Here is a 27,435-nt window from a genome sequence, read left to right on the forward strand (position 1 = left end):
GGAGGCTTGGTGCCCCGACGGAGGCTTGGTGCCCCGACGGAGGCTTCGTGCCCCGACGGAGGCTTCGTGCCCCGACGGAGGCTTGGTGCCCCGACGGAGGCTTGGTGCCCCGACGGAGGCTTGGTGCCCCGACGGAGGCTTGGTGCCCCGACGGAGGCTTGGTGCCCCGACGGAGGCTTGGTGCCCCGACGGAGGCTTGGTGCCTCGACGTCGACGGAGGTTTCGTGCCTCAACGGAGGCTTCGTACCTCGACGTCGACGAAGGTTTCGTGCCTCGACGGAGGCTTCGTGCCTCGACCTCGACGGAGGCTTCGTGCCTCGACGTCGACTGAGGCGTCGTACGTCGACGGAGGTTTCGTGCCTCGACGTCGACGGAGGTTTCGTGCCTCGACGTCGACGGAGGTTTCGTGCCTCGACGTCGACGGAGGTTTCGTGCCTCGACGTCGACGGAGGCTTCGTGCCTCAACGGAGGCTTCATACCTCGACGTCGACGAAGGTTTCGTGCCTCGACGTCGACTGGGGGCTTGGTGCCTCGACGTCGACTGGGGCTTGGTGCCTCGACTGAGGCTTTGTGCCTCGACGTCGACTGCGGCTTGGTGCCTCACCACCGCCTGGGGCCTTGTGCCTCGACGTAGTATGCGGCTGGGTGCCTCGACGTCGTCTAAGGCTTTGTGCTTTGATTTTCTGACTCAATGTCGACTGGGGCTTGGGGTCTCGATGTCGACTGTGGCTGTGTGTCTTTGTACCTTCAACGTCGGCTGCGGCCGTGTGCTCCGCGTCATTTGACGCTGGTGCTTTGACGTCGCCTGAGGCTTGTGCCTCGACGTCGACTGAGGCTGGGGGCCTCATCGTCGGCTGGAGCTCGGTGCCTCGTCATTGCCGAGGCTTCGTGCCGTCGACAGAAGCTTTGTGCCTTGACGTCACTTGGGCCGTTTTACCTCGGCAGCGGCTGAGGTATTGGGCCTCGGCGTCGACTGCGGGTTTGCGCCTCGGCGTCTCCAGCTCCGGTTCGAGAGGCTTCCCCGCTTTCTCTTCGGTTCATTCCGGGCAGCCGTGACGGAATCTTGTAGTGCGGAGTTTGGTTTCCTGGAGGAGACTCTCTCCCTGCTCCGGCTCTATTGCTCCCGCCATGCGTCATCTCGCTTGGCGCAGAGTGTGGCTGAGGATCCGAACCTCCAGGGTCGTATCGCCGCTTTTACTTGCGTGAGTTCTGCGCTTCTTCAGGCCTCTCTTGCGGTGGCCACTAACCGCCTCTCAGACCGCGACCGGTCCTTCGCCCCTCGGGACGCCTTCAGCTAAATCCCGTCTGCCTTGGTGGGTTGGTCTCCTTCTCCGGAGGGGCCCTCTGGATACCTTTCTTGTGTTATCTCGGCCTCCTTCGCAGCAGCCGCAATAGCTGCAGCAGCGCCGGGTTAGGGTTCAGCCGCCGGCTTCGGCGACTCCTGGCCGTCCTTTTGACTATTCTCGCATAGCCTCTGGGCTGCTCCCCTTCTGGGGATTCCTCCCCTCCCTTCGGGAGGGGTGTCTCTGTGTCTACGCACCGGGAGTATTGCCTCTCTTCTGTCGGTTGGGCATTCCCATCCTCCCTTCTGCGTCTGGTCCTGGCCCTTCGTGACCTGCACTAGTTTCTAGTACGGGAGTGGGTCAGACTCTGCCCACCCCGGTCTCGGGAGTCCGTCGGGGCGGACCTGGACCCAGTTTGTCTGCGCTCCTTCTTGTCTCGGCCTCAGGGGGAGGCCCTTGTTTGTTTATGCCGGAAGGTGGCCCCTCTGTCCTCGGTCCGCCTCCGGTCTTTTCTGCCTCTGCCTCGGCAGGCTGCCTGTCGGCGCTTGAGTCAGCTGGTGTCTCAGCGGTCTTCGGCCTCGGCTGAGCTGTTGCTGATCCTTTTTGGATCAGGGGTCTCCACGGTGATGTCCCGCTGTTCGCCTGGTTTCATCTTCGTGTTCCCCGCTAAACCCGAGCATCTCAGTGATGGCAGGATCGGGATCCCGCTTCCCAGCACATTGTGGTGCCTCCCTCCTGGACACGCTCGTTTCGTTGGTGGGCCACCACTTCGTATCCCCGCATCAGAAGGTTCTGCCGATGGACTCCTCGGCATGGGCTTAGGGGTGTACCTCGACGGCCTTCGGACTCAGGGTCCTTGGTCGGGTGCAGGCTGTCGCAGCCGCATCAATCTGATGGAGCTCCGGGCCATTTACAATGCCGTGGTGGATTTTCGTTATGGGTTGCAAGATTGCGGGGTCCTGGTGCGTCCCGACATCTCGGTGGCGATGTTTCTGTGACCAAGCCAGGGTGTACAGGTTCCCCGTTACTTTGCAGGGAAGCCCTTCGTCATTGGCAGGGGACGTTACACCACTGCTTCTTTCTTCGGGCGGTGTTTTTCCAGGGCGTGCAGCATTGTCTGTTGGACACGTTGAGTCGCCCTTTTCGACCGCATGAATGGTTGCTCCATTCTCGGACTCTGCGGCATGTGGTTGTTCGGTGGGGAACCCAACAGGTAGTTCTGTTCGCTTCGCCCCTCACTCACTGGTTGCCTCGATATTGCTCGGGGATGTTCTCCTGGGTTCGCATCGAGGAGGATGCTTTCCTTCTCGATGGATTGGGCAGGTTCCTCTATGCGTTCCCTCCCTTTACTCTGATTCTCGGGTCTTTGATACACCTCCTGTCGGTCTGCGCCACCAGGATCTTGATGGCTCCTCTGTGGCCCTGGCGGCCATGGTTCTCCCTGCTCCTCCAGCGTGTCAGGGAGACTCAGCTTCTACCTATGTTCCCGTCTCCGCTGTCTCAGTGTTGCGGTTTCTGTTGCATTCCAATCTGCAGTCTCTACACTTATCAGCTTGGTTCCTCGCAACGTGCCTCCCTCCTTCTGTTTCTCTCAGTCGGTGGGAGTGTTCTCGAGGCCTCTCGAAAGATCTCCACTCGGCAATGCTTTTCCCAGATATGGTCCTGATTTGCTGAGTGGTGTGCTGAGCACCGCATGGATTCGCTCTCTGCCTCCTTGCCTTCAGTGCTGGATTTTCTGTTGCACTTGTCTCGGTCTGGTCTCAAATCTACATCTATTCGAGTCCACCTCTGTGCTTTTGCTGCCTTTCTTCGGCCGCTAAATGGGACGCTGCTCTCCGTCCACCAGATGGTTTCCCGTTTTATGAGGGATCTCTTCATTGTACATCCTCCGCTCAAAGCCCCTCCGGTGGTTTGGGATCTTTGTGTGTTCCTGGCTCAATTGGTGATACCTCCATTTGATTCCATTGATGAAGCTCTTTTGAATTACTTCACCTGGCAGGTGGGTTTCCTGGTTGCTCTCACGTCTGCTCGCAGAGTCAGTGAGCTGCAAGCTCTGGTTGCGGACCCGTCTTTTCCTGTATTTCATCATGACACGGTGGTCCTGCGTACTCAACCCCAGTTCTTGTCCAGGGTGGTTTCGGACTTTCCTTTCGATCTTTCCATTGTTCTTCCGGTCTTTTTTCCGAAGCCCCACTCGCCTCCTAGCGAGGTGGCGCTTCACACAATTGACTGTCAGAGGGCGTTGGCTTTTTGTCTTCAACGCACTCAGTCTCCTTGGACGGTTCCTCAATTCTTTTTGTCCTTCGACCCTAATTGGTTGGGACGCCCAGTTTCCAAGCGCACCTTGTCCAACTGGTTGGCTGCTTGTTTTTCCTTTTGCTACGCTCAGGCTGGTCTCGCGCTGCAATGTCGAGTCACGGGACATAAAGTCCGAGCGATGGCGGCTTCTGTAGCTTTCCTCAGGTCAACGCCTATCGAGGAGATTTGCAAGGCTGCCACTTGGTCTTCGGTTCATACTTTCACCTCCCACTACTGCCTGGATACTCTGTCCAGGAGCGACGGCCGGTTTGGCCAGTCGGTTTTGCGTAATCTGTTTTCTTGTATTGCCAACTTCCCTCCGTCCCTTTTTGGTTAGCTTGGAGGTCACCCACATGTGAGAATATGCTGCCTGCTTGTCCTGGGATAAAGCACAGTTACTTACCGTAACAGGTGTTATCCAGGGACAGCAGGCAGATATTCTCACAACCCGCCCGCCTCCCCGAGGTTGGCTTCTTTGCTAGCTATCTGAACTGAGGACCATGAGGAGGGTATGCGCCCTCTAGTGGATCAGGAAGGCACACACATGCGTGGTGCAGTGTGCAAACTTGAAACTTCAATCAAGTTTGCTTGAAAAGCTGTCCGCGCTGGGGCTCCGTGGATGACGTCACCCACATGTGAGAATATCTGCCTGCTGTCCCTGGATAACACCTGTTACGGTAAGTAACTGTGCTTTCTGGCGGTGCCTGGTGTATGGGTGATCATTTCTTCTCCTCTGTTGAGCCTTTGACTCTTCAGTAGGACCGGGGTGCCTGGCTGAGTGGTGCCGGCTTTAGGAGCTACACCTGGGCCCTCCCAGGTCCCTTCTCCACCCTCCCCTCCGATTGATTGAGGGATTTCCTTGCTCTCAGCGGCGTTGATTTCTTCATTCCAGTTAAAAAAAAACAAACAAAAAACGCTCCTTCCTGTGCTGAGCTGTGCCCTTTCAGTCGGCTTTCAGGATCAATTACCAGCTTTATTCTTACTGCAGGGGGGCGGGCTGAGAGTGTGGTGAGTAAATTGCTGCTTTCTTTCTTTCATTGTGCTTGCTTCCGCCTCGAGTGCCGGTCTGGTTGGGGGGGCGGCGTCGTGATGGCAGAGGAATCTCGTCAGCGGTGTTTACGCTGTGGAAAGCGTCGAACACCGGCGGGATTGTGCTCAGCCGGTTGCTTAGATGCACCGGCCTAGGATTCTTTTTTGCAGGCTTGTGAGGTGGCCATTTCCCGCGTTCGGGAGTCGCGCTCGACGTCCCCGCCCCTCGCGGTCGGCTCGGCCTCGCGGCGGGGTTCTTCTGCGGCTGAGGGGGGGTCGGCAGCGGGCGGGGAGTCGGAAGCGCTAGAGGGAGCGGCGGGTCCGCTCTCCGGCGCCGAACAGGTTAATTCAGCGGCGGTTGGCCTGGACTAGTTCACACCGGAGTTCATTATGCTGATGCATAGGGCTTTCATGCTGCAGAGCTGTCAGCCTGCTCAACCGGTCTCTGTGAACTTGCCGGTTCTGCCTGTGCCCTCTTCCTCTGCTGTTCTCCTGAAAGTTGATGCTGGGGAGACGGCGGGTGGAGCTAGTTCTCCAGTAAAGTCGCCGGTACTTAAAAAGCGCAGACTCGCGTCCGCGGACGAACCTATGGTAGTTTCCCCTTTTTCCCTTCCGGAGTCTTTAGAGGAAGGTGAGGTAGGGGATTGGGAAGCGGAGGATCCCCCGAGTAGGGAAGTGGATGACCCTTCCGCGCTCCGTCTTTTCCATAGGGAAGAACTTTCTTCCTTAATTTCAAAAGCGTTGCTGGGTTTGAACATCTCTCAAGTAGATTCTAAAGTGTCGGGTAACCCTCTTATGGCAGGTACTCATAGGCCGCCTAAGTCTTTTCCGGTGCATGAAGCCATGCAGGAGCTGATTTCGGCACAATGGGATACGCCGGAGGCCGGGTTACGGGTAGCGAAGGCCATGCGGCTTTTGTATCCGGTGGACCCGACCGAACTTGAGAAATTTAAATTGCCTAAGGTGGATGCACTGGTGGCCGCAGTTACCAAACGGACGACCTTGCCAGTGGAAGGGGGTGTTACGTTGAAGGATGCCCAGGATAGGAAGATTGAATCTTCCCTGAAGTTATCCTTTGAAGTAGCTGCGGTTACCTTACAGGCCACAATTTGCAGCTCTTATGCGGCGAGAGCCTGTCTGCAGTGGTCTCAAGTGATGGTGGATAATATGATGGAGTCCGGGGGTTCTGTCCCTTCGGAACTGGCTGATTTGGAGTCGGGTTTGGCTTATTTGGCGGATTCCTTATATGATATTATTCGCGCTTCGGCTAAGCAGATGTCGCTTTCGGTTGTTTCTCGCAGGTCTTTATGGCTTCGTCATTGGGCGGCAGATGCGGCTTCTAAGCTTCGACTTGTGAAACTCCCTTTTAAAGGGGGTTTATTGTTTGGGGAAGATTTAGATAGATTGGTAAAGGATTTTGGGGATACCAAAACTCAGCGATTACCGGAAGATAGGCCTAGGCCCCCTTTGAAGTCCTCGTCATCTAGGCCTCGTTTCAGGGAAGTGAGGAGATACAGGTCCGGTAAACCATTCTTCGGTTCCGCATATGGTTCTTTCTCTTCTTCAAGACCTAGGGGTCAGCAGAAGAGTTCCTTTCATACGACGAAACCCCCTTCAGGTCAGCCAGCACGTACCCCAGCAAGTCGCGCTCCACAATGACGGGGTCTTGGCTCCCTCTGCTTTTCCATTAGGGGGACGCCTGTCGGCGTTTTGGGCGGAGTGGGCCAAAATCACGTCAGATCGATGGGTGTTGGACATTATTCAAGAAGGGTACAAGTTAGAATTTGCCTCTCCCGTCGCCGATTCTTTCTTGGTATCCCCGTGCAATGGGGCGGCCAAGGGAGACTCGGTCCGCTTAACTCTTCAGGTACTCCTGGATTTAGGGGCGGTGGTGCCGGTACCACCGGAAGAGGTGGGCCGCGGCATATATTCCCTTTACTTTATTGTACCAAAAAAGGGGGGGGGTCCTTCAGGCCGGTATTGGATCTCAAAGGGGTCAACAAATTTCTCAGTGTTCGCCATTTCAGGATGGAGACGGTTCGCTCGGTGATTGCGGCCGTACGGCCGGGAGAGTTCCTCACGTCCCTCGATCTCAAGGAGGCGTACCTCCATATTCCGATCTGGCCTCCGCATCAGAGGTTTCTGCGGTTTGCGATCCTCGGCCAGCATTATCAATTTCGGGCTATGCCCTTTGGCCTTGCAACGGCTCCCCAAAAGTAATGGTGGTGGTGGCTGCTTTTCTGTGCAAGGAAGGGATTCGGGTACACCCGTACTTAGACGACTGGTTGATCCGCGCTTCTTCCAGGCAGGAGAGTTTGTCGGTAACTCAACGAGTAATCTCTCTCCTTCAGTCGCTAGGGTGGATCGTCAACTTTCCCAAGAGTTCTCTGTCCCCATCTCAGTCTTTGGTGCACCTGGGGGTCAGGTTCGACACTGGTCTGGGGATGGTGTATCTACCCCGAGAACGGGGAGAGAAATTACAGTCTCAGATTCGGGGTCTTCTCGGGTCGCCCAGACCTCGGGTTTGGGATTATGTTCAGGTTCTGGGCTCGATGGTGGCGACTCTGGAAGTGGTTCCCTGGGCTCGGTTCCATATGAGGCCCTTGCAGAAGTCGCTTCTTTCTCGGTGGTCCCTGGCATCTCTGGACTACAGTCGCCGGCTCCAATGGAGTCCTCGGGTGGCTCGCGGCATGCACTGGTGGCTAAACGAGTTCCATCTTTTCCGGGGCATGCCGCTAGCGACGCCGGATTGGGTCGTGATTACGACAGATGCCAGTCTTCGAGGATGGGGGGCTCAGTGCCTGCAAGCTTCCGTGCAGGGGGTGTGGTTCTCGGAGGAGACCCAGTGTTCAATCAATTTGCTAGAGCTGAGGGCTATAAGGCTTGCGCTATGGGAGTTTCAGTCCATGATTCAGGACCATCCGACCAGGATCTTTTCGGACAGTGTCACGGCGGTGTCATATATCAATCGTCAAGGGGGGACTCGGAGTCCTCAATTGGCCGAAGAGGCGATGCGGCTGTTTCGGTGGGCGGAGGTGCATGTTCCGCTTCTGTCAGCAGCACACATTGCGGGTCACGAAAACATTCAAGCGGACTTCCTCAGCAGGAATCTTCTCGATCCCGGCGAATGGGAGCTGTCTCCGCGGGCGTTCGAGCTGCTGGTCCTTCGGTGGGGGCTTCCAGACATGGATCTCATGGCCTCATTCCGCAGTGCAAAGCTGCCTCGGTTCTTCAGCAGACGGAAAGAGAGGGGCTCGGAGGGGGTGGACGCGTTAGCTCTCCCATGGCCTCCGAATTCCCTTCTGTATGTATTTCCCCCTTGGCCGATGATAGGTCGAGTGTTACAACGCATCGCTCTCTTTCAGGGCAGGGTGATCCTGGTGGCTCCGGATTGGCCGCGTCGGCCTTGGTACGCGGATCTAATTCAACTCTCGACGGGCGATCGGTTGACGTTCCAGGTAACTCCGGACTTGCTGACTCAGGGTCCAATCTCCATGGACAATCCGGCCCAATTTGGTCTTACGGCCTGGCTATTGAACGGTCGCGGTTGAAAAAGAGGGGCTATTCGGATCAGGTAATTGCCACTCTCCTTCAAGCTAAGAAGATTTCTACTTCTACCTCTTATGCTAGAGTTTGGAAAGTTTTTGAGACATGGTGCGGGAAGCAGGGTATTGCGCCCTTCCAGGCGTCTCTGTCGGCTATTCTGTCTTTTCTGCAGGAGGGTGTAGCTAAAGGATTAGCCTATAACTCGCTAAAGGTTCAGGTGGCGGCCATTGCTTGTTATAGGGGCCGGGTGTCTCGCTCGTCGATCGCTTCACACCCGGACGTGGTGCGATTCCTTAAGGGGGTTCACCATATCCGTCCGCCGGTAAAGCGCACCTGTCCAGCGTGGAATTTGAAGCTGGTCCTTAATAGGTTGCAGGCGGCTCCGTTTGAGCCTCTGTCTGCGGCGACTCTGAAGGATGTCACGCTGAAAACAGTGTTTTTGGTAGCTATGGCGTCTGCAAGACGGGTGTCGGAGCTGCAGGCGCTTTCTTGCAGGGAACCTTTTTTGCGCATTTCAGATGCTGGAGTGTCTGTGCGGACGGTGCCGTCCTTCCTTCCGAAGGTGGTCTCTTCGTTCCACGTAAACCAGAGTTTATTCCTCCTGGCCTTTTGGAAGGAGGATTGGGGGACGCGTTTCTCGTTGTTACGGCTACTGGATGTACGTCGTATGATTCCTCATTACTTAGGAGTGACTAACGACTTTCGCCGGTCAGATCATCTCTTCGTGTTATTTGCAGGTGCACACAAGGGTATGGCTGCGTCAAAAGCTTCGATCGCTCGTTGGGTAAAAGAGGCTATTGCGTCGGCTTATTTGTTGGCAGGGAAGCTCGTGCCGGAACAACTTCGTGCTCATTCAACTCGTGCATTGGCAACGTCTTGGGCGGAGTCCGGTGGTATGTTTTTGGAGGAAATTTGCCGAGCGGCTACTTGGTATTTGGGGAACACCTTTTCAAAGCATTACCATCTGGACGTGGCGGCCTGTGCGGAGGCAAATTTTGGCGCTTCGGTGATTGCAGAGGCGACTTTGGCTTCCCACCCAGTTTGAGTTTGCTTTGCTACATCCCACTTGTCTCTGGATTCATCTGCTGCTTTGCTAAGGAATGTAAAATTATGTCCTACCTGTTAATTTTCTTTCCTTTAGAAGCAGCAGATGAATCCAGAGCCCCACCCAGATGGTCTCTCTATTGATCTATTGGATTCTAGGTTCGGTTAGGATATCATTGGTGATTGTTTTTTCTTACATTTCTGATTGGAAGGTTTAACACTTGAATGAAGTTTTTCCTTTTGTTTGAATGCTCATGCTCCTTTCTAGGGATGCTGGGGCAAAATGCATAACTGATTCAACAGGAGGAACACCAGGCTATAAGGCCAACTGTAAATCAGTTTCTCTATCTCCACCTGCTGGTCGATGTGAGCTATATCCCACTTGTCTCTGGATTCATCTGCTGCTTCTAAAGGAAAGAAAATTAACAGGTAGGACATAATTTTACATTAGTATATATTGTGCTGAACAACCCTTCTGTAAATGCTATCCTTTTCCATATTCATTGTTGGTATCCTGAAAACCAGACCAGCTAGGTGGTGCTCAAGGACAGCATTCTTCACCCTTCCAGGGCTTATTTGATCTAAGTGGAAGGAAAAGTATTATTTCTCTGTCAACCCATTAACACTAAAGAGAAAATTCAAGGAAAACTATCAGGAACAGACTTCTGCTGTATTTTCTTGTATGGAATAGCATTTCTACATGGAAGAATCTTTAAATTGTCAGGTGATTCCAGATCTTTAAATTTTGTTTACCAACCTACTTCATGTGTTTTCTGACAGGAGGCAGAAGTGCTGGTTTCAAGGAAGATTCATCCTCAAACTATAATTGCAGGTTGGAGAAAAGCTACGCAAACAGCCAGAGAAGCCCTCTTTAAAGCCGCTGTGGATCATGGGTTGGTGTGATTGAAAGACAGTCTCTTTGTATTAGTAGCATACATGCTAGTCTTTAGTAGGCTCACAATGAAATAGTTATATTGTATGTATATGTCTGTTCTGATGCGAGTCATAAGACAGCAAGACATGCTTTTTTGGGAATACAAAGGAGGACAGTGTATTTTTAACATGGACTGATCATGGTTTTCTCAGTTGACAGTTTGTAAAAGTCATTTCTTTTCAAGGACAGATGTAAGCCTTTTTGTCTGTTAAACAGATTATAGAGGCTGTACTATGTTGTTTCTGGCAACTGTGGCAAAAACTTTCTTCATTCAATCTTTTCTTTAAAATTGGAACAATATCCCAAATATCATCAACTTTACTTTTCTTCAATGTTGCAGGCAGCCAAAGCCCGGTGGGACCCGTTTCGCCAAAATTAATGGCTTTATCAAGGGTTCACGTAAGCTGCTGCATTATTTTTTAACCGTCGCTCCTTGAATGAAGAAAGTTTTAAGAAGAGTGAATCAAGAATAATAAAGAATCTTTTTTTTTTTTTTTTTAAATAAATCTTTATTCATTTTAAATCTTTCAACTAGTGTACAATAAAATCATCATTTAATATACAACACTTGAAGCTCCACATTTTTCTCAAGAAAAAGATTATATCCCACCCCACCCTCCCAAAAATTATATTCAAATATAATATATATTATATAATAATTTAGATCATTTGTTTTACAATTTGATAATGAAAACCACAAAACCCACCCACAAACCAATATATATTAAATAAGTAGGGGAAAATGCTGATTATGCATTATAATACCTTATTAATGGCCCCCACACATCCTTAAATTTATTAAAATATCCCTTTTGAACTGCAAGCGCTCTTTCCATCCTATACATGTGACACACCGAGTTCCACCAAAAACAGTAATTTAATCTTGTGCAATCTTTCTAGTTATATGTTATTTGCTGAATGGCAACTCCTGTTAAAATCATTAAAAGTTTATTATTATTAGCAAATAATTGGCTTTTAGCTCTCATAGACATGCCAAATAAAATTGTGTCATGACAATGCTACATGATTTTCTAGCATACAATTTATTTGATCCCAAATTGACTGCCATAATAAAGAATCTAATTAAAAAGAAGAAAATAGGAAAGGGGAGGTTTTTCTAGGCTCAATGAATGAACGTAGAACCTTGTCAGACTTGGCGGAGGTTTATTCCATATCACCAAGCAGGTTTCTGCGTAGAGCAGTGGGATCATTTTGTTTGTTTGTTTGGAGTATTTCCATACTCACCATCTATATTGTATATCAGTGTGGAATTTCAGAGCCCCTCACTGCCAAGTTTGTGTTAGTGCTGCCATTTATTTAGCAGGAGAAGATGCAGAGTAGAATCGAGGTATCCAAACTATTGCCTTTAAGTTAACTGCAGCCTAAACAGCAGCCCCCAGTGCTTGTTTTGTTGTTCCCCTTCCCCCAACGTTCTACTGCCTTTTTTCCCCGTTACGCCATTTATTTAGTCCTCTTGGCATATGCCCTGGTTACTTTTGCACATCCTGCGTTCCCTCCCTCTCACCTCTGAGCAGCATTTTTAGCTGCTAGTGGTGCTCTACCTTTCCAATTCCATTTTTTATGCTGACAGGTGCAGAACATTACAGACAAAAGATAAGTAACCCATGTGGAAAGGACAGGAGCAGCATTGTTAGCCAGACATACTATAGAGGCGCATTAACTGTTGCTGCGGGGACACATGGGGGGAAGGAGCAAGTTCTGAAAGATGGGAGGGAGCATGGGATATCATGGATTGGGAAGGGGAAAGGACATGGGGAGTTTTTGCCTCATAGAAAAGGGAAATCATGGAAGTCTAATAAGGAAGGAGAGGAGAAAGGAGGTGCCTACAGGCTCATTAGAAACATAGAAAGTGACGGCAGATAAGGGCCAAGGCCCATCAAGTCTGCCCACACCAATGACCCTCCCCTACCTCCCTTTGTGAAGAGATCCCACCTTTTGATCCCATTTAGCTTTAAAATCAGGCACACTGCTGGCCTCAATTACCTGTATCGGAAGACTTCCATCGATCTACCACCCTCTCGGTGAAGAAGTATTTCCTGGTGTCGCCATGCAATGTCCCTCCCCTGATTTTCCACGGATGCCCTCGTGTTGACGTGGGTTCCTTGAAGAAGAAGATATCCTCCCCTACCTCGATACGGCGCATGAGGTATTTGAATGTTTCGATCATGTCCCCCCTCTCCCTGCGTTCCTCTAGGGAGTAGAACTGCAATTTATTCAGCTGTTCCTCATACAGGAGCTCCCTGAGCCCTGTGACCATCCGTGTGGCCAGTCGCTGGACCGACTCAAGTCTCAGCACATCTTTGCGGTAATGTGGTCTCCAGAATTGCACACAATATTCCAGATGGGGTCTCACCATGGACCTATATAATGGCATTATGACTTCGGGCTTGCGGCTAACGAAACTCCTGCGTATGCAACCCATGATTTGTCTGGCCTTAGATGAAGCTTTCTCCACTTGAGTAGCAGTCTTCATGTCCTCACTGATGATTACCCTTAAGTCTCGTTCCGCTACAGTTCTCTCTAGGATCTCACCATTAAGACTGTAAGTCTTACATGGATTTTTGTTGCCAAGGTGCATGACCTTGCATTTTTTGGACCTGTGCTCCTCTCCCAATCCATTCTTTGTGACCCCAAGCCAAACATTTGTTCATCTTGGCTAGGAGCAATGAACAAGAGAAGGCAGGAAAACTGGCACTGGTGTAGGAAATCTTGAAAAGAGAAAATAGGTAAGATACGAGGGTATGGGGACTGTAAGGTGTTGTGGGAGGACAAGTGACACCGCAGTTAGAATGTTGTGCTGCAAGATGTTAGATTCATGCTTTTCTTTTCTAATAGATAAAGCTAATACTGTTCTTCCTTTTCTGTTACTTTGGTTTTAAGTTTGGAAAGATTTTTTTTTTTTTTTGGGGGGGGGTGTTATTCACAGTCTTTATACATTTGGTGAGAGTTAGTTGTTGTTTTTTTGTGCTTATCTTCTCTCTGTTAAAACCAAGAGCATGCATTTTGTTTTCTCCGTAAAGGAACGAAGAAGAAACATTCTGTACTGACCTTCTGAACATTGCTAGGACGACACTGTCATCAAAGCTTCTTACCCATCATAAAGACTATTTTGCCAAACTTGCAGTAGATGCTGTGCTGAGACTGAAGGGCTCTGGGAATTTAGATGCCATTCATGTTATCAAGAAGTTAGGAGGAAGTCTTACAGAATCCTATTTAGATGAAGGTAACTTTTTTTTTTTTCCTCTATTCATTTTATTCAGCATGAATAAATGCAGATTTCTAAATTCTTAACCTGGTTCTAGTTTCCTAGGGTTGCATCAGATGTAGCTTCTTGTAAAGTTATTTTTCTGTGTAGGTTTCTTACTAGATAAGAAGATTGGAGTCAACCAGCCCAAAAGAATTGAGAATGCTAAGATCCTTATTGCAAATACTGGTATGGACACAGATAAAATTAAGGTGTGTATTTAGAAAGCTTGTGCATGTTTCTCTTTAAAAGGAACATTTTTAGTAATATTTTGTGCACTTGGTTGCATTGCTGGTGATTGGAATACTACCATTATAACGGAACCAGAGATGCATAGCACCAGTTTATTAAGCAGCAGTAGAGAACAAGGTAAATGCTCCAACACTCCTTCAATTCCTATGAGTGTCGGAGCGTTTACCTCACCAGCCTCCGGTAAAATTCTCTACCACTGTTTGATAAAAGGAGCCCTTTATGTATGAACTTCTGTCCAGTATTTTTTTGTATTGATGACAGTCTTGTGCACAGCAATAATTAACAAGAATGCATCCATTTATAATTCCCTTCTCATTGTAGATATTTGGCTCCCGTGTAAGGGTGGACTCAACAGCAAAAGTTGCAGAAATAGAGCAAGCTGAAAAAGAAAAGATGAAGGAGAAGGTGGAGCGTATCCTAAAGCATGGGATTAACTGCTTTATCAACAGGTGGGAGCGGGTTCAAAGAGACAGAACCAGGCTGACTCTAGCATTTCTTGCTGCTTCAAGTAGAATTTGTTTGCTGTTTCAATGAGAAGTTGCTGCGTAGTGATAGAAGTTAAAGTTATGCGGGTCTTCTACGTTCAACAGATTCCCCTGCATGTGTTCCAACAATAGATTATTCATTCATTCAATTTTCTCTACCGTTCTCCCAGGGGAGCTCAGAACGGTTTACATGAATTTATTCAGGTACTCAAGCATTTTCCCCGTCTGTCCCTAATGGGGGGATTAGGTGACTTGCCCAGGGTCACAAGGAGCAGTGTGGATTTGAACCCAGAACCTCAGGGTGCTGAGGCTGTAGCTTTAACCACTGCACCACTCTAGAAATGAAAATGTAGCAAAAGTGAGCTAAGTATAGGACAATCAAGCCATTGTGACATCACTGATGAGCTTGGCTCTTTATTGGTGGAATGAAGCATTATGATGTCACAATACTGGCAGCTCTGGTTATCAGAGGCTGAAACTTTTCACATTTATTTGATCAATTTTTTCTACTGTTCTCCCAGGGGAGCTCAGAACGGTTTACATGAATTTATTCAGGTACTCGAGCATTTTTCCCTGTCTGTCCCTCTAATGTACCTGGGGTAATGGGGGGATTAAGTGACTTGCCCATGGTCACAAGAAGCAGAGTGGGTTTGAACCCACAACCTCAGGGTGCCGAGGCTGTAGCTTTTTTTTTTTTTTTTATAATTCTTTATTCATTTTAAAACTTTCATCAAGTGTACAAAAATTGCAACACAATAACATAGATTTAACCACTTGTACATCTTATCATTATAACTTATAGTTGTAAATATAACCCTCCCTCTCCCATCCTGAAATCCTTTTAGTAATTTTTATTTTACATGTAATAGAAACCCTCCCCCCACCCCACCCTTATCTTACATATTAAATATAGAAATATTAGGAAAATGGCATCAATCATGACAAAAGGACGTTAATGGTTCCCAAATTTTAATGAAGTTTTTATAATTTCCATTTAGCTTTTAACCACTGTGCCATATTGTGTTTTGGAAATTTTTGTTTCTTTGCATAAACGTATTCAAAGCTGTACATTTCTTAAATCCTTCTTATAAATTTGTTCTGTATAAAAATGTGTCCTAGTTAAGTTCTGGAGCTTTTTTTTTCTCTCTTTAAAATCCCTTTCAACAGCCACTGTTAGCCAAGAGGGGTAGTCTAATGGGGTTAGTATAATGAGCAGAGATCCTGGGGAACTGGGTTCAATTCCCACTGCAGCTCCTTGTGAGCCTGGGCTAGTCACTTAACCCTCCATTGCCCCAGGTACAAAAACAGGGACAGGGAAAGTTCCTGCATTGAATGCATACAGCGCTGCGTACATCTAATGGCGCTATAAAAATGGTTAGTAGTAGGAATTAATAGAGTGTGTTTGTAGTGGTAGAAACATAGGCACCCTCTGGTAATTGTGTGTTTGCTTTGATTTTAGGCAACTGATCTACAACTATCCTGAGCAGATGTTTGCAGCTGCTGGTATTATGGCTATTGAGCATGCCGACTTTGTTGGTGTTGAGCGTTTGGCTCTTGTTACAGGTACAGCCGTAAAATGACACTGTACATATGTTCTCTCAAGCCTTTAGGTCACCTTGGTCTGTCTTTTACCACTAACCACCAGTAGGGAAAATTTCCATTTCTTCCTCATGGTTCATTTGAATTCTTAAAGGTCCATGGTGAAAAAGGTTGGGACATACCATAAAAAATGAAGATAAGTAACAAAGTGCCTGTATATTGTGTTCGCCGAGGATCGCTTCCTTGAGACACTTTACTTTTTGCAGCAATCCTCAGCGAACACAATATACAGACACTTTGTTACTTATCTTCATTTTTTATGGTATGTCCCAACCTTTTTCACCATGGACCCCTGACGAAGGTTTGTCCGAAACACAGACCGTGTTGGGTCCCTTGATTGGTAAAAGGGTTTTATTTTACTTATTTGCATTTTAATTTTGGTACAATAAATTTTTGCCTGCATCTTGTACACAGTCTGCAGTTATGTTTGTTTCTCCTGCTTGGTTTTTTCTGCAGACAAAGTTGGACTTTCTCCTTTGTTTTGTTCTCATTTGAATTCTTGATTGACAGGAGCACTGATTTGTTTTTGGATTAAAAAAAAAAAAATCTTTGAGTTTCTAAAGCTAACAAAATTGCAATACAAATAATATTAATCATATATGCATTTATAATCAATCAAAATCCATACAACATTAAAAAAAAAAAACCACCCACCCAACATTTTCATAAGGGAATAGAACCATACAAAAGAAATACCGCCCTCCCTCCCCCTGAGTGTGTGTGTATTATACCAACAGAAATAAAGGAAAAAGACAACTATAATGAATCCATAAAAGACGTCAATGGGCCCCAAATTAATTTGAATCTATTAGTATGCCCCGACATATCCGCATTCATCTTATCAAACCTATAATTTAAATATAAATTTGCCCACCAAAAAGTTAAGGCGATCCCAGTTCTTCCAATTGCGAGTATCCCGGTCATAATAAGGAAAAGTCGACCTTTATATCTGTCCAATGAGGGCTTCAGATGTAATATCATCCCACATATGTACCTCATATGTCAATGGAATTGATGCCTCAAATATAGCATTAATCTGTCCCCATATCGACTTCCAAAAATTGAGTATCAAAGGACAGTAGAACAGCAGATGATCCAGTGTCCCTATATAAAGATGATAATGCCAGCATCTATTAGATTTAGAACTATTTAACTTTTGTAAACGAACTGATTAGTTTTGGTCCCCTATGTTTTTTGTGTAAAGTAACTATTGTGTGTTCTTTCTCTCGGTGAGTCCATTTTAACTCTGTACCTAATAGGGATCAGCCTTTCAATATATAGCATATTGGGTTGCAATGGCAACTAGTCCCCCTGCCCATATTGCCATCAAACTTGCAGGGCATCCATGTTTCCCTTTTCTGGCAAACCTGTCAATTATGCCTGCCTTGTCGTCGGCAGCAGATGAATCCAGACGAGTGTGTTAAGTCCATCCACCAGCAGGCAGAGATAGCACAAAGATGAGCTCGGGTATATGCGATGGTATGCTCACTGGTGATTCAGTATTCTCTATCTCTGCAGGCAGAAGGATGGTCTCTCTCTGAGCTCCTGGTTCATCTACAGCATGCTCCTGTTTTAGTAGAGCGGGGTGGGGGTGGGGGTTAGGTTTCTGCATGCTTTGCTCTGTGGTACCCACCCCCAGAACCCATCGTTTGATCTCTCTGTTTCTCCCTCCTCCAAACCCCCCCCCCAAAAAAAAACCTAGGGGAGACATCTTTTCAGCTACAGGAGAACAGAGCAGCTCCATGTTATAGCCGTGAACGTAAAGGCTGCTGATCCCACTTTAGTCTTAAGAAAGACAAGATCAGTCAAATTACAAAACAGCAAAACCCATTGAGGTCATCCCCCCCACCCCCCTGGTAACAACAAACAACACCCTACATCCCCCTTAATCCAAAGATCCCCCCAATGGGCCGCAAGCACCCAAAGAAAAGGAAGGAAAAAAAGAAGAGAATCGAACAAATAAGATCACATAACCAGAATATGACAAACCCTCCGTGCCCCAACCCAATCCAGGACCAGCAATTTTGTATTTTACTGCTGTGGTGGTCTGAGGGTTTTTTTTTTTTGTTATAAATAAACAATTGCAAAAAAGAAAGACAAGATCACTTCCTTAGGTACAGTTCTACACTAAAGGGTTTTCTCAGACCTTCCAGATTTATTCAGTTTAATAGAGCAAGCATTGAAACAAAATCACAATGTTATCTCAGTTACTTTGAAGAAAACCTGAGGTTTGTGCTTACAGTTAACTGAACAGCCTGGTAATTCATTTGCAGGCGGTGAAATAGCCTCCACCTTTGAGCATCCTGAGATGGTGAAACTAGGAAGCTGCAAACTCATTGAAGAAGTTATGATTGGGGAAGACAAACTCATTCACTTCTCTGGAGTAGCAATGGGTAGGTGCCCTACGACTCCTACTTATCATATATATAGCACTGAAAGGCATATGCAGCGCTGTACATTTTAACATTTATAGACAGTCCCTGCTCGGAAGAGCTTACAATCTAACTTTGGAGAGACAGACATGACATATAGGGTTGGGGATGCAGAAACCAATGTTCCTTCTACAGGGAACTTTTAACTGCACTATTCAATTTAACATATTCTTAAACCCATAAACCAGATGCTGGAGCAATATAATCCTTGTGTCTTAAATACCTAGGACCTGATATTCAACTCCCGACTGTCTAAACAGCACGTAGTCAGCTATCTGCTGATATTTTTTTTTTTTTTGGGGGGGGGGGATAGCTCGCTATATCATGCTGAATATCTGGCTTAGCAAATTGGCTGGTGACAGGAAATTCAATGCCAGTGGCCGGATACGGCACCTGCATTGAATTTCCTGTATTGCCATGGGAGATTGCCAGCGATCTCCTATGGTCCGAATATGAGCCTTATAGTGTTGAGTAAGAGAAGATCAAAGAGCTGGAAGTGAAGCTGGAACAAAGAGACAGAAGAGCAGTGGGTGAACAAGAACCCTGGAAGCTGGTTTTAGAGAGGGGGAAACAGTGAGTATTTAATACTCGCTTCTCAGTGGGTTCTGACTATTTAACTGCGACTACTGACGATGACAGTGACTTGGTATGCAGGAAAGAGAGAGCTTAGATTCAGATTGTTTCAAGCACCTGAACGATGACGATGTAAATGTGGGAAGGAATGTTTTCCATCCTCGGAGCAGTTCTGATTTTTTTTTTTTTTTCTCTCTCTCTCTGCCTTTGTTAGGTGAGGCCTGTACAATTGTCTTGCGTGGGGCAACTCAGCAAATTCTCGATGAAGCAGAGAGATCCCTGCATGATGCTCTGTGCGTACTTGCTCAGACCGTGAAGGACACCAGAACAGTCTACGGTGGAGGTAATTCTTGAGGCATTTCAGTACAGGTTTTATCCCAGGACAAGCAGGCAGCTATTCTTGACTGATGGGTGACGGCACCGACGGAGCCCCGGTACGGACAATTTTAGAGTGATCTCACTCTAAGAACTTTTAGAAAGTTCTAGCTCGGCCGCACCGCGCACGCGCGAGTGCCTTCCCGCCCGACAGAGGCGCGCGGTCCCTCAGTTTCTTAGTTTCCGCGGAGCTAAGAAGACGCGTTTTCAACGGCTGTTGAAATTTTTTTATAACTTGCCTTCCCGCTCGCGTAAACTTTTGACTTTATTACTTTCTTTTATTACTTTACTTTTATTTTGGTAAAAAAAAAAAAAAAAAAACTTCTTTTTTCTTCAATTTCGGTTTTTCCCCGGCGGGGCCTTCTGCCACCATCGAAGCCTCGGCCTTCGATTTGGCGGAAGCCGTTTTCCCTTTCATGCCCCCTCAACCGGGTTTTAAAAAGTGCCAGCGGTGTGCTAGGCCTATATCTCTCACGGACCCACACAACTGGTGCTTGCAGTGTTTGGGTCCTGAGCATCAGGCCTCTTCTTGCACCCGCTGTGCTACTTTAAAGAAAAGAACATTAAAAAATCGCTTAATTCAACAGCGTTTGTTATTCGGTGCCGAGATGTCCGACCCCGTTCCTTCGACTCCGGCTTCGGCACCGCTTCAGTCGGCACCCTCGTCTTCGACGCCGCGTGATTCCACACCGGCATCCCAACAGTCAGGTAAGCCGGCTAAGAAGCCTTCCCCGCTGGAACGTCTTCCGGCCTCGAGTGCAGTGAGCCCAGTCCTGCCGCCGGTTAGACGCCAGCGGAAGCGCTCCGCCCCTATTGAGGTGAGTCCCTCGACATCGGGCTCCTCATCTCCGGGGCGTAGAGCGGCACCGCAGGTACCGCAGAAGAAAAAAGCGGTACCGGTGCCATCCCTCGATGACCGCATTACGGCCATCCTTCATGTGCAGCTTAAGGAGCAATTAGAACGACTCCTTCCTGCTATAATGACACCGAACCTTCCGGTGCCAGTCCGCACCGAGCCATCGGTACCGGTTGTACATCAACCCGTGTCGGTACCGGTTGTCGAACCTGTCTTACCTGCTTCTACTGTCTCGGTACCGCTTCACCTAACTTCATCGGTATCGATGCCAGTCCTTGCACCGGAGCCGACAGCTCACCATCAATCGGTACAGACTTCGGCACCGGTGCGACCGATAACTTCGCCTGACTCGGTATCGATGAGGTCGGGTAAGTCGGTACGCAAAACCCGACACATGCAAACATCGACACCTGAGTCTCGGGACCATTCTTCCCATGTCAGAGACCCTGATCTGTGGGGGGACTCAGAGGAACCCTTTCTTTCTGAAGGAGAATGTTCCTCAGAGGAGGAGGATTCGGCTCTCCCTGACCCATCCTCCAAGCAGACCACTTCCTCTTTCTCCAATTTCTTGAAAGAGATGTGTGAGTCTTTGTCCATTCCTTTGGAGGCTGAATCCAAAAAGTCTAAAGCTTTTTTGGATGCCCTTGATTTTGATCAGCCTCCAAAGGAATTTTTGAAGCTTCCCCTTCATGATATCTTGAGGGAAACTTTCTATAAAAATTTAGAGACTCCTTTAACTGTTCCAGGGGCCCCACGTAAACTGGATTCTCTATACAAGGTAATTCCCATTCCTGGGTTCGACAAGCCTCAACTTCCACACGAATCCTTATTTGTCGAATCCACCCTTAAAAAGACTTCAGGAGCCAGTGTATATGCATCTGTCCCTCCTGGCAGAGAAGGAAGGGCCATGGATAAATTCGGTAAGAGGCTCTACCAAAACGCTATGTTAGCAAATAGAGCTAGTAATTATGCTTTTCATTTTTCTTTTTATTTAAAGCATCTCCTTACCACCATGGCTTCCTTCGAGAAGTATCTTCCTTCAAGAAAACATCCATCTTTTCACTCCTGCTTGTCGTCTCTATTCCAACTTCGTAAGTTTATGGTTAGGTCCATATATGACACCTTTGAACTTACATCCAGAGCGACAGCTATGTCGGTGGCTATGCGCCGTTTGGCCTGGCTTCGGGTATCCGAGCTTGATGTTAACCATCAAGATCGGTTAGCCAACGCCCCATGCCTAGGGGATGAGCTCTTTGGGGATTCCATGGACTCTACCACCCAAAAGCTCTCGGCTCATGAGACGCGCTGGGATACCCTGCTCAAGAATAAAAAGAAGCCTCCTCCACCGAGACCATACAGGCAGCAATCGGCTTATCAACGCCGTTTCACAGCCCGTCCATTGCCTACCACTGCTCAACAACCTCGACGTCAGAGGCAACAGCAACGTCAGCCTCCCCGACAGCAGCAACAGCAGCAACCTGCGAAACAACCTCCTCAGCAGAAGTCACAGCCCTTTTGACTTCATTCTCCGCAGTATAGCCAGTATCCCTGTTCCTGTTCTCCTGCCTCAACCAATAGGAGGTCGACTTTCTCTGTTCTTCAGCCGGTGGGAAGTAATCACTTCGGACCAATGGGTCCTCAACATCATCCGCCACGGCTACTCTCTCAACTTTCAGACTCTCCCACCTCAAAGCCTGCCAAAAGAGTCTGCTTTGAACAGTCCTCAATCAGCCCTCCTTATTCAGGAGGTCCAATCCCTCCTCCTTCTGAACGCTATAGAGGAAGTTCCTCTAGATCAAAAGGGGCAGGGATTCTACTCCCGTTACTTTCTAGTTCCCAAAAAGACAGGAGATCTCAGACCCATCCTGGACCTTCGCGATCTCAACATTCATCTAGTAAAAGAAAAATTCAAGATGCTTTCTTTAGCCATACTTTATCCCCTTCTAAATCAAAACGACTGGCTATGCTCCCTCGATCTCAAAGAGGCTTACACTCACATACCGATCAATGTAACCTCAAGACCATATCTCCGATTCATGATCAATCATTGTCATTACCAGTACAAGGTGCTGCCCTTCGGTCTTGCCTCATCTCCAAGGGTATTCACCAAATGTCTCATTGTGGTGGCGGCTTTTCTGCGCTCTCACCACCTGCAGGTATTTCCTTACCTGGACGATTGGTTGATCAAAGACACTTCTGCCCAAGCGGTCCTTCTGGCCACCAACCAAACCATCCAGTTTCTGCAACTTCTGGGATTCGAGATCAATCTACCCAAATCTCATATCATTCCCACTCAGAGACTTCAATTCATTGGAGCGATCCTGGACACACTCCTCATGAGAGCTTTCCTGCCATCCAATCGGCTTCAGACCCTTCAGTCTCTATGTCACCAGGTACTTCCTCTGCCGTCCATCTCAGCAAGACAAATGATGGTGCTCTTGGGACACATGGCATCCACAGTTCATGTCACACCTCATGCCCGTCTTCACCTGCGCACTCCTCAATGGACCCTTGCGACCCAGTGGTCCCAAGCGTCGGACTCTTGCTCACGACACATATCTGTGACATCATCTCTTCGTCAGTCTCTGCAATGGTGGTTGGTATCCTCAAATCTATCCAGAGGTCTTCTGTTCCATCAGCCTCCTCATCAACTAGTCATCACCACCGACGCCTCTCTGTACGCATGGGGAGCTCACTTGAACGAGTTCCAGACTCAGGGTCTTTGGTCAGCCCAGGAAAAGAAGCATCAAATCAATTTCCTGGAACTCAGAGCGATGTTTTACGCCCTCAAGGCCTTTCAACACCTTCTCTTTCCTCAGGTCCTTCTGTTGTGCACAGACAATCAGGTTGCGATGTACTACATCAACAAACAGGGTGGGACAGGCTCTCGCCTGTTATGCCAGGAAGCCCAGAAGATCTGGAATTGGGCCATAGATCATCATCTCTTCCTGAAAGCTATTTACATTCAGGGGAAACAGAATTCATTAGCGGACAAACTCAGCAGAATTCTCCAGCCTCACGAGTGGACACTCGACCCTGTAACTCTACAGTCTATCTTCACTCAATGGGGCACTCCTCAGATAGACCTCTTTGCAGCTCCTCACAATCACCAGCTGCCCCGTTTCTGCTCAAGACTTTACTCTCCACACCGTCTCACAGCAGATGCTTTTCTCCTCGACTGGTCGAATCTGTTCCTGTACGCCTTCCCTCCTCTACCTCTCATGTTGAGAACCTTGTTCAAGCTCAAGAGGGAACGAGCCACCATGATTCTGATTGCTCCGAGGTGGCCCAGGCAACATTGGTTCTCCCTTCTACTTCAACTCAGTTCCAGGGAACCTTTTCTTCTTCCTCTGTTTCCTTCTCTGCTTACGCAACAGCAGGGAACCCTTCTGCATCCCAACCTCCAGTCTCTACACCTGATGGCTTGGTATCTCTCGGGCTGAACTCGACTGATACTCTTTTGTCTCAGCCCGTTCGTTCCATTCTGGATGCCTCCAGGAAACCAGCCACTCTACAATGTTACCATCAAAAGTGGACGAGGTTTTCTTCCTGGTGTCTTCTTCATCATCTTGATCCCACTTCCCTAGCGGTGGAGACGTTGTTGGATTATCTTCTTTCTTTGTCTGATTCTGGCCTGAAGTCCTCTTCCATCAGGGTCCACCTCAGTGCCATTGCAGCTTTTCATGAGCCAGTCCATGGAAAACTTCTTTCAGCTCATCCCCTGGTATCCAGGTTCATGCGTGGGCTTTTCAATGTGAAACCACCTCTTAAAGCCCCTCCGGTTATCTGGGATCTCAATGTGGTTCTTTCCGCTTTAATGAAACCTCCATTTGAACCTTTAGCTACCTCTCCTTTCAAATTTCTCACTTGGAAGGTACTTTTTCTTATTGCCATTACCTCTGCCAGGAGGGTCAGTGAGCTTCATGCACTGGTTGCAGATCCACCTTTTACGGTTTTTCACCATGACAAGGTGGTTCTGCGTACACATCCAAAGTTTCTCCCCAAGGTTGTTTCTGAATTTCATCTCAACCAATCCATTGTTTTACCTGTTTTCTTTCCAAAACCTCATTCTCATTCTGGGGAACAAGCTCTGCATACTTTGGATTGTAAAAGGGCTCTTGCTTACTATCTGGAGCGTACGAAACCCCACAGATCAGTTCCCCAACTCTTTCTGTCCTTTGATCCGAATAAATTGGGACGTCCTGTTTCTAAACGTACGTTGTCTAATTGGCTTGCAGCGTGCATTTCATTCTGTTATGCTCAGACCGGACTGACACTGGAAGGTTCTGTCACAGCCCATAAAGTCAGAGCAATGGCAGCATCTGTAGCTTTCCTCCGTTCCACTCCTATTGAGGAAATCTGCAAGGCTGCTACTTGGTCCTCAGTTCACACTTTTACATCTCATTATTGTCTGGATACATTCTCCAGAAGGGATGGTCACTTCGGCCAATCTGTTTTGCAAAATTTGTTTTCCTAATGGCCAACCTTCCCTCCATCCCTCTTTTTGTTAGCTTGGAGGTCACCCATCAGTCAAGAATAGCTGCCTGCTTGTCCTGGGATAAAGCACAGTTACTTACCGTAACAGGTGTTATCCAGGGACAGCAGGCAGATATTCTTGCGTCCCACCCACCTCCCCGGGTTGGCTTCTTAGCTGGCTTATACTAACTGAGGGACCGCGCGCCTCTGTCGGGCGGGAAGGCACTCGCGCGTGCGCGGTGCGGCCGAGCTAGAACTTTCTAAAAGTTCTTAGAGTGAGATCACTCTAAAATTGTCCGTACCGGGGCTCCGTCGGTGCCGTCACCCATCAGTCAAGAATATCTGCCTGCTGTCCCTGGATAACACCTGTTACGGTAAGTAACTGTGCTTTTCTTGTTTTGCCATAGCACAGACCAATGACAGAATAATGAAGCTGGAAGAGACATTGTTACCCCATCTCCTTCCATGGTAGATAACTAACTTCTCTTCGTAAATCCTCCAGCAGCGTAGATTCCTATTCCTTGCCAGATAACTTGTAATGCTTAACATCTGACCCAAGTCTCCCTGTTGTAGCACAGAAGCAACAGGCTTTGGACTTTTTTTCATTAGATTTTTTTTTTTTTTTTAATTTAAAATTTTTATTCGTTTTATAACTTACATCAAGTGTAACAGGAAATAACATTTGAATTGGGAAACATCACTTGATTTGCTATAATATCATCTGAAAATCATAAAATTTAACCACCCTTTCCATCTCTAATACATCAAAAATATTCATATATTATATTATACATTATATTAAATACCATCCCACCCACCCACTCCCATCCCCCCATTTCAATTATCTTATTATGGGAAAATGTTTATTGCTCATTAATGGTCCCCAAACCTCTTGAAATTTACCAAAATATCCTCTCTGTATTGCTAATGTTCTTTCCATTTATATATATGACATACAGTGAATAACAGCTTGGTTTGGTTTTTTTTAAGAAATCGGACTTTTCGCTCTCATTGACATGCCAAATAAAATAGTATCATATGTCAAGGCCACTGGATTTTCTAACAACCTATTTATTTGGGTCCATATCGATTTCCAAAATATCAATATAAATGAACAATAGAATAAAAGATAATAAAAGAAAATAAGCCACTCCTTCAGTTGTTCTTCATATATTATACTCCATAAACTTCTGTTTTTCTTGCTTACCTCTGGACTCTTTCTTCCATTTTGAAGTGTGGAAAAGGAGCAGGAGTCCTGCATTTAGTTCTTCATGTGGCCTGTCCACTTTGACACTGTTTGTTTTTAGTTAAATAACTTATGTATATGATCTCTGCAGGGTGCTCCGAGATGCTGATGGCTCATGCTGTCACAGAGCTGGCTAACAGAACCCCAGGAAAAGAATCTGTTGCAATGGATTCTTTTGCTAAAGCACTGCGAACGGTAAGTTTCTCTTTTTTTAAGTCTGGAAGAAGTGATATGGCACCATATGGAATATATGTATTATGGTTTATTTGATTTAATATACTACATCTTTGGATAAAGCTACATAGGTTTTTTTTCTGATGGTGTTGGTACTTCTGAAAGACTAGAAGTTTTTAGTGATGTAGGGACAAGGCAGAGTTATTTCGGGTCTTTGGGAGTTGAGGAGCCCTCTGGAAATGACCTTTTTTTTAAAAAAAAAAAAAATCATGGGATTTTATGATCGTTTGTACCTAAAATCACCTCAAATTCCTGTCTGTACAGGTATAGTTTCTTTCTGAGAGTTTCTTCCTCTTGCTCCTGATGTGTTGCAGCTTTTGTTACTTGGCTGTGTCTAAACACAGTTGAATAATGTAGGGCACAAATAATTTTAATATCAAAAAGCAAACAACTCAGAATAATACTTCTTTAGAATCAAATTATCTCACCTCGTATAGCAATTTTCTCACACCGAAGGTCCTCAGAACGCCACACTAGAGCATTTGGAGAATGTACTCCTCACTGGAACCCTTTTATATCGGCGTGTATTATTTTTAACTTTTTTTCTTGGTTTTAAAGTGATAGTGCTTACACCTAAAATAATTTGATAATAATTGAAATAGTTTAATTTGCACTAATTCAGTAATATTCTGAAGCTAAATTTCACTTTAAACTATTTCAATTATTATCAAATATTTTAGGTGTAAGCACAGTCAATAAGAAGTGTTCTTGACAAACTGGAACAGATAGGAACATTATTAGCTGCTGTTTTCTGTTTATAGCTAGCATGATGGCTTCCTCATTTACAGGAGTAGTAGATATTTCTTCCAGGCCTTACTGTGTGCCGCCTTAGGAAAGTTCTCTTAAGTTGAGTTTCCTGCTTTCTTCTTGGTCCTGATGCTGTCATAACTGTTCCTTTTCATAGTTGCCAATTATCATAGCGGATAATGCTGGCTATGACAGTGCAGATCTGATTTCTCAGCTGCGAGCGGCCCACAGCGAAGGAAAATCAACATATGGACTCGGTGAGCAGCATTTTGTTTTGGAACTCCTAGGAATTGCAGAGGTGGCATACGTTTGCCTCAGCTTGCCAGACATGCATTGCAAAAGTGGCCTTTCAACCTTTCTCCTTTCCTAGACCTGAAAGCTTGCAATTGCACTCCTCAAATGTGTGCTAATGTCCATAAATAGCTTGCTGTGTTGTATTGCATATTAAATTGGCCGAGAAACGTAGCTTTGAGGTTGTACCTGAGCATGAATATTCTCTTCAGATATGCAGAACGGCATAATTGGAGACATGGCCAGTCTGGGGATAACCGAGAGCTTCCAGGTGAAGAGGCAGGTTCTCTTGAGCGCTGCTGAAGCAGCAGAAGTGATTCTCCGTGTGGATGACATCATTAAAGCAGCACCAAGGTACATTTTTATATTCTGGAGATGCACCTCAGTTTGTCTGATTGATTGAATTCAATGCACGCAGCAGCAGATTTCCAACAAGGGGGTAGGTCTCCCTGGATGTCATGAGTTGTAGT

The 27,435-nt window shown here is 47.2% G+C and overlaps 1 protein-coding gene across 1 annotated transcript in view; it reads left to right on the plus strand.

The window, feature by feature from the left end:
• CCT2 (chaperonin containing TCP1 subunit 2) overlaps window positions 1-27,435 on the plus strand; it is a 42,402-nt gene that overhangs the window by 14,081 nt on the left and 886 nt on the right. The window contains exons 6-15 of the mRNA XM_033951731.1: window positions 9,981-10,093; window positions 13,176-13,378; window positions 13,511-13,611; window positions 13,973-14,100; window positions 15,596-15,699; window positions 18,009-18,128; window positions 18,955-19,083; window positions 25,785-25,888; window positions 26,832-26,931; window positions 27,178-27,319. Of these exons, the coding sequence (XP_033807622.1) occupies window positions 9,981-10,093; window positions 13,176-13,378; window positions 13,511-13,611; window positions 13,973-14,100; window positions 15,596-15,699; window positions 18,009-18,128; window positions 18,955-19,083; window positions 25,785-25,888; window positions 26,832-26,931; window positions 27,178-27,319 (1,244 nt within the window). The remainder of the gene's footprint in view (window positions 1-9,980; window positions 10,094-13,175; window positions 13,379-13,510; window positions 13,612-13,972; window positions 14,101-15,595; window positions 15,700-18,008; window positions 18,129-18,954; window positions 19,084-25,784; window positions 25,889-26,831; window positions 26,932-27,177; window positions 27,320-27,435) is intronic.

Source organism: Geotrypetes seraphini, chromosome 7, assembly GCF_902459505.1.
Source record: "Geotrypetes seraphini chromosome 7, aGeoSer1.1, whole genome shotgun sequence".
Lineage (NCBI taxonomy): Eukaryota > Metazoa > Chordata > Amphibia > Gymnophiona > Dermophiidae > Geotrypetes > Geotrypetes seraphini.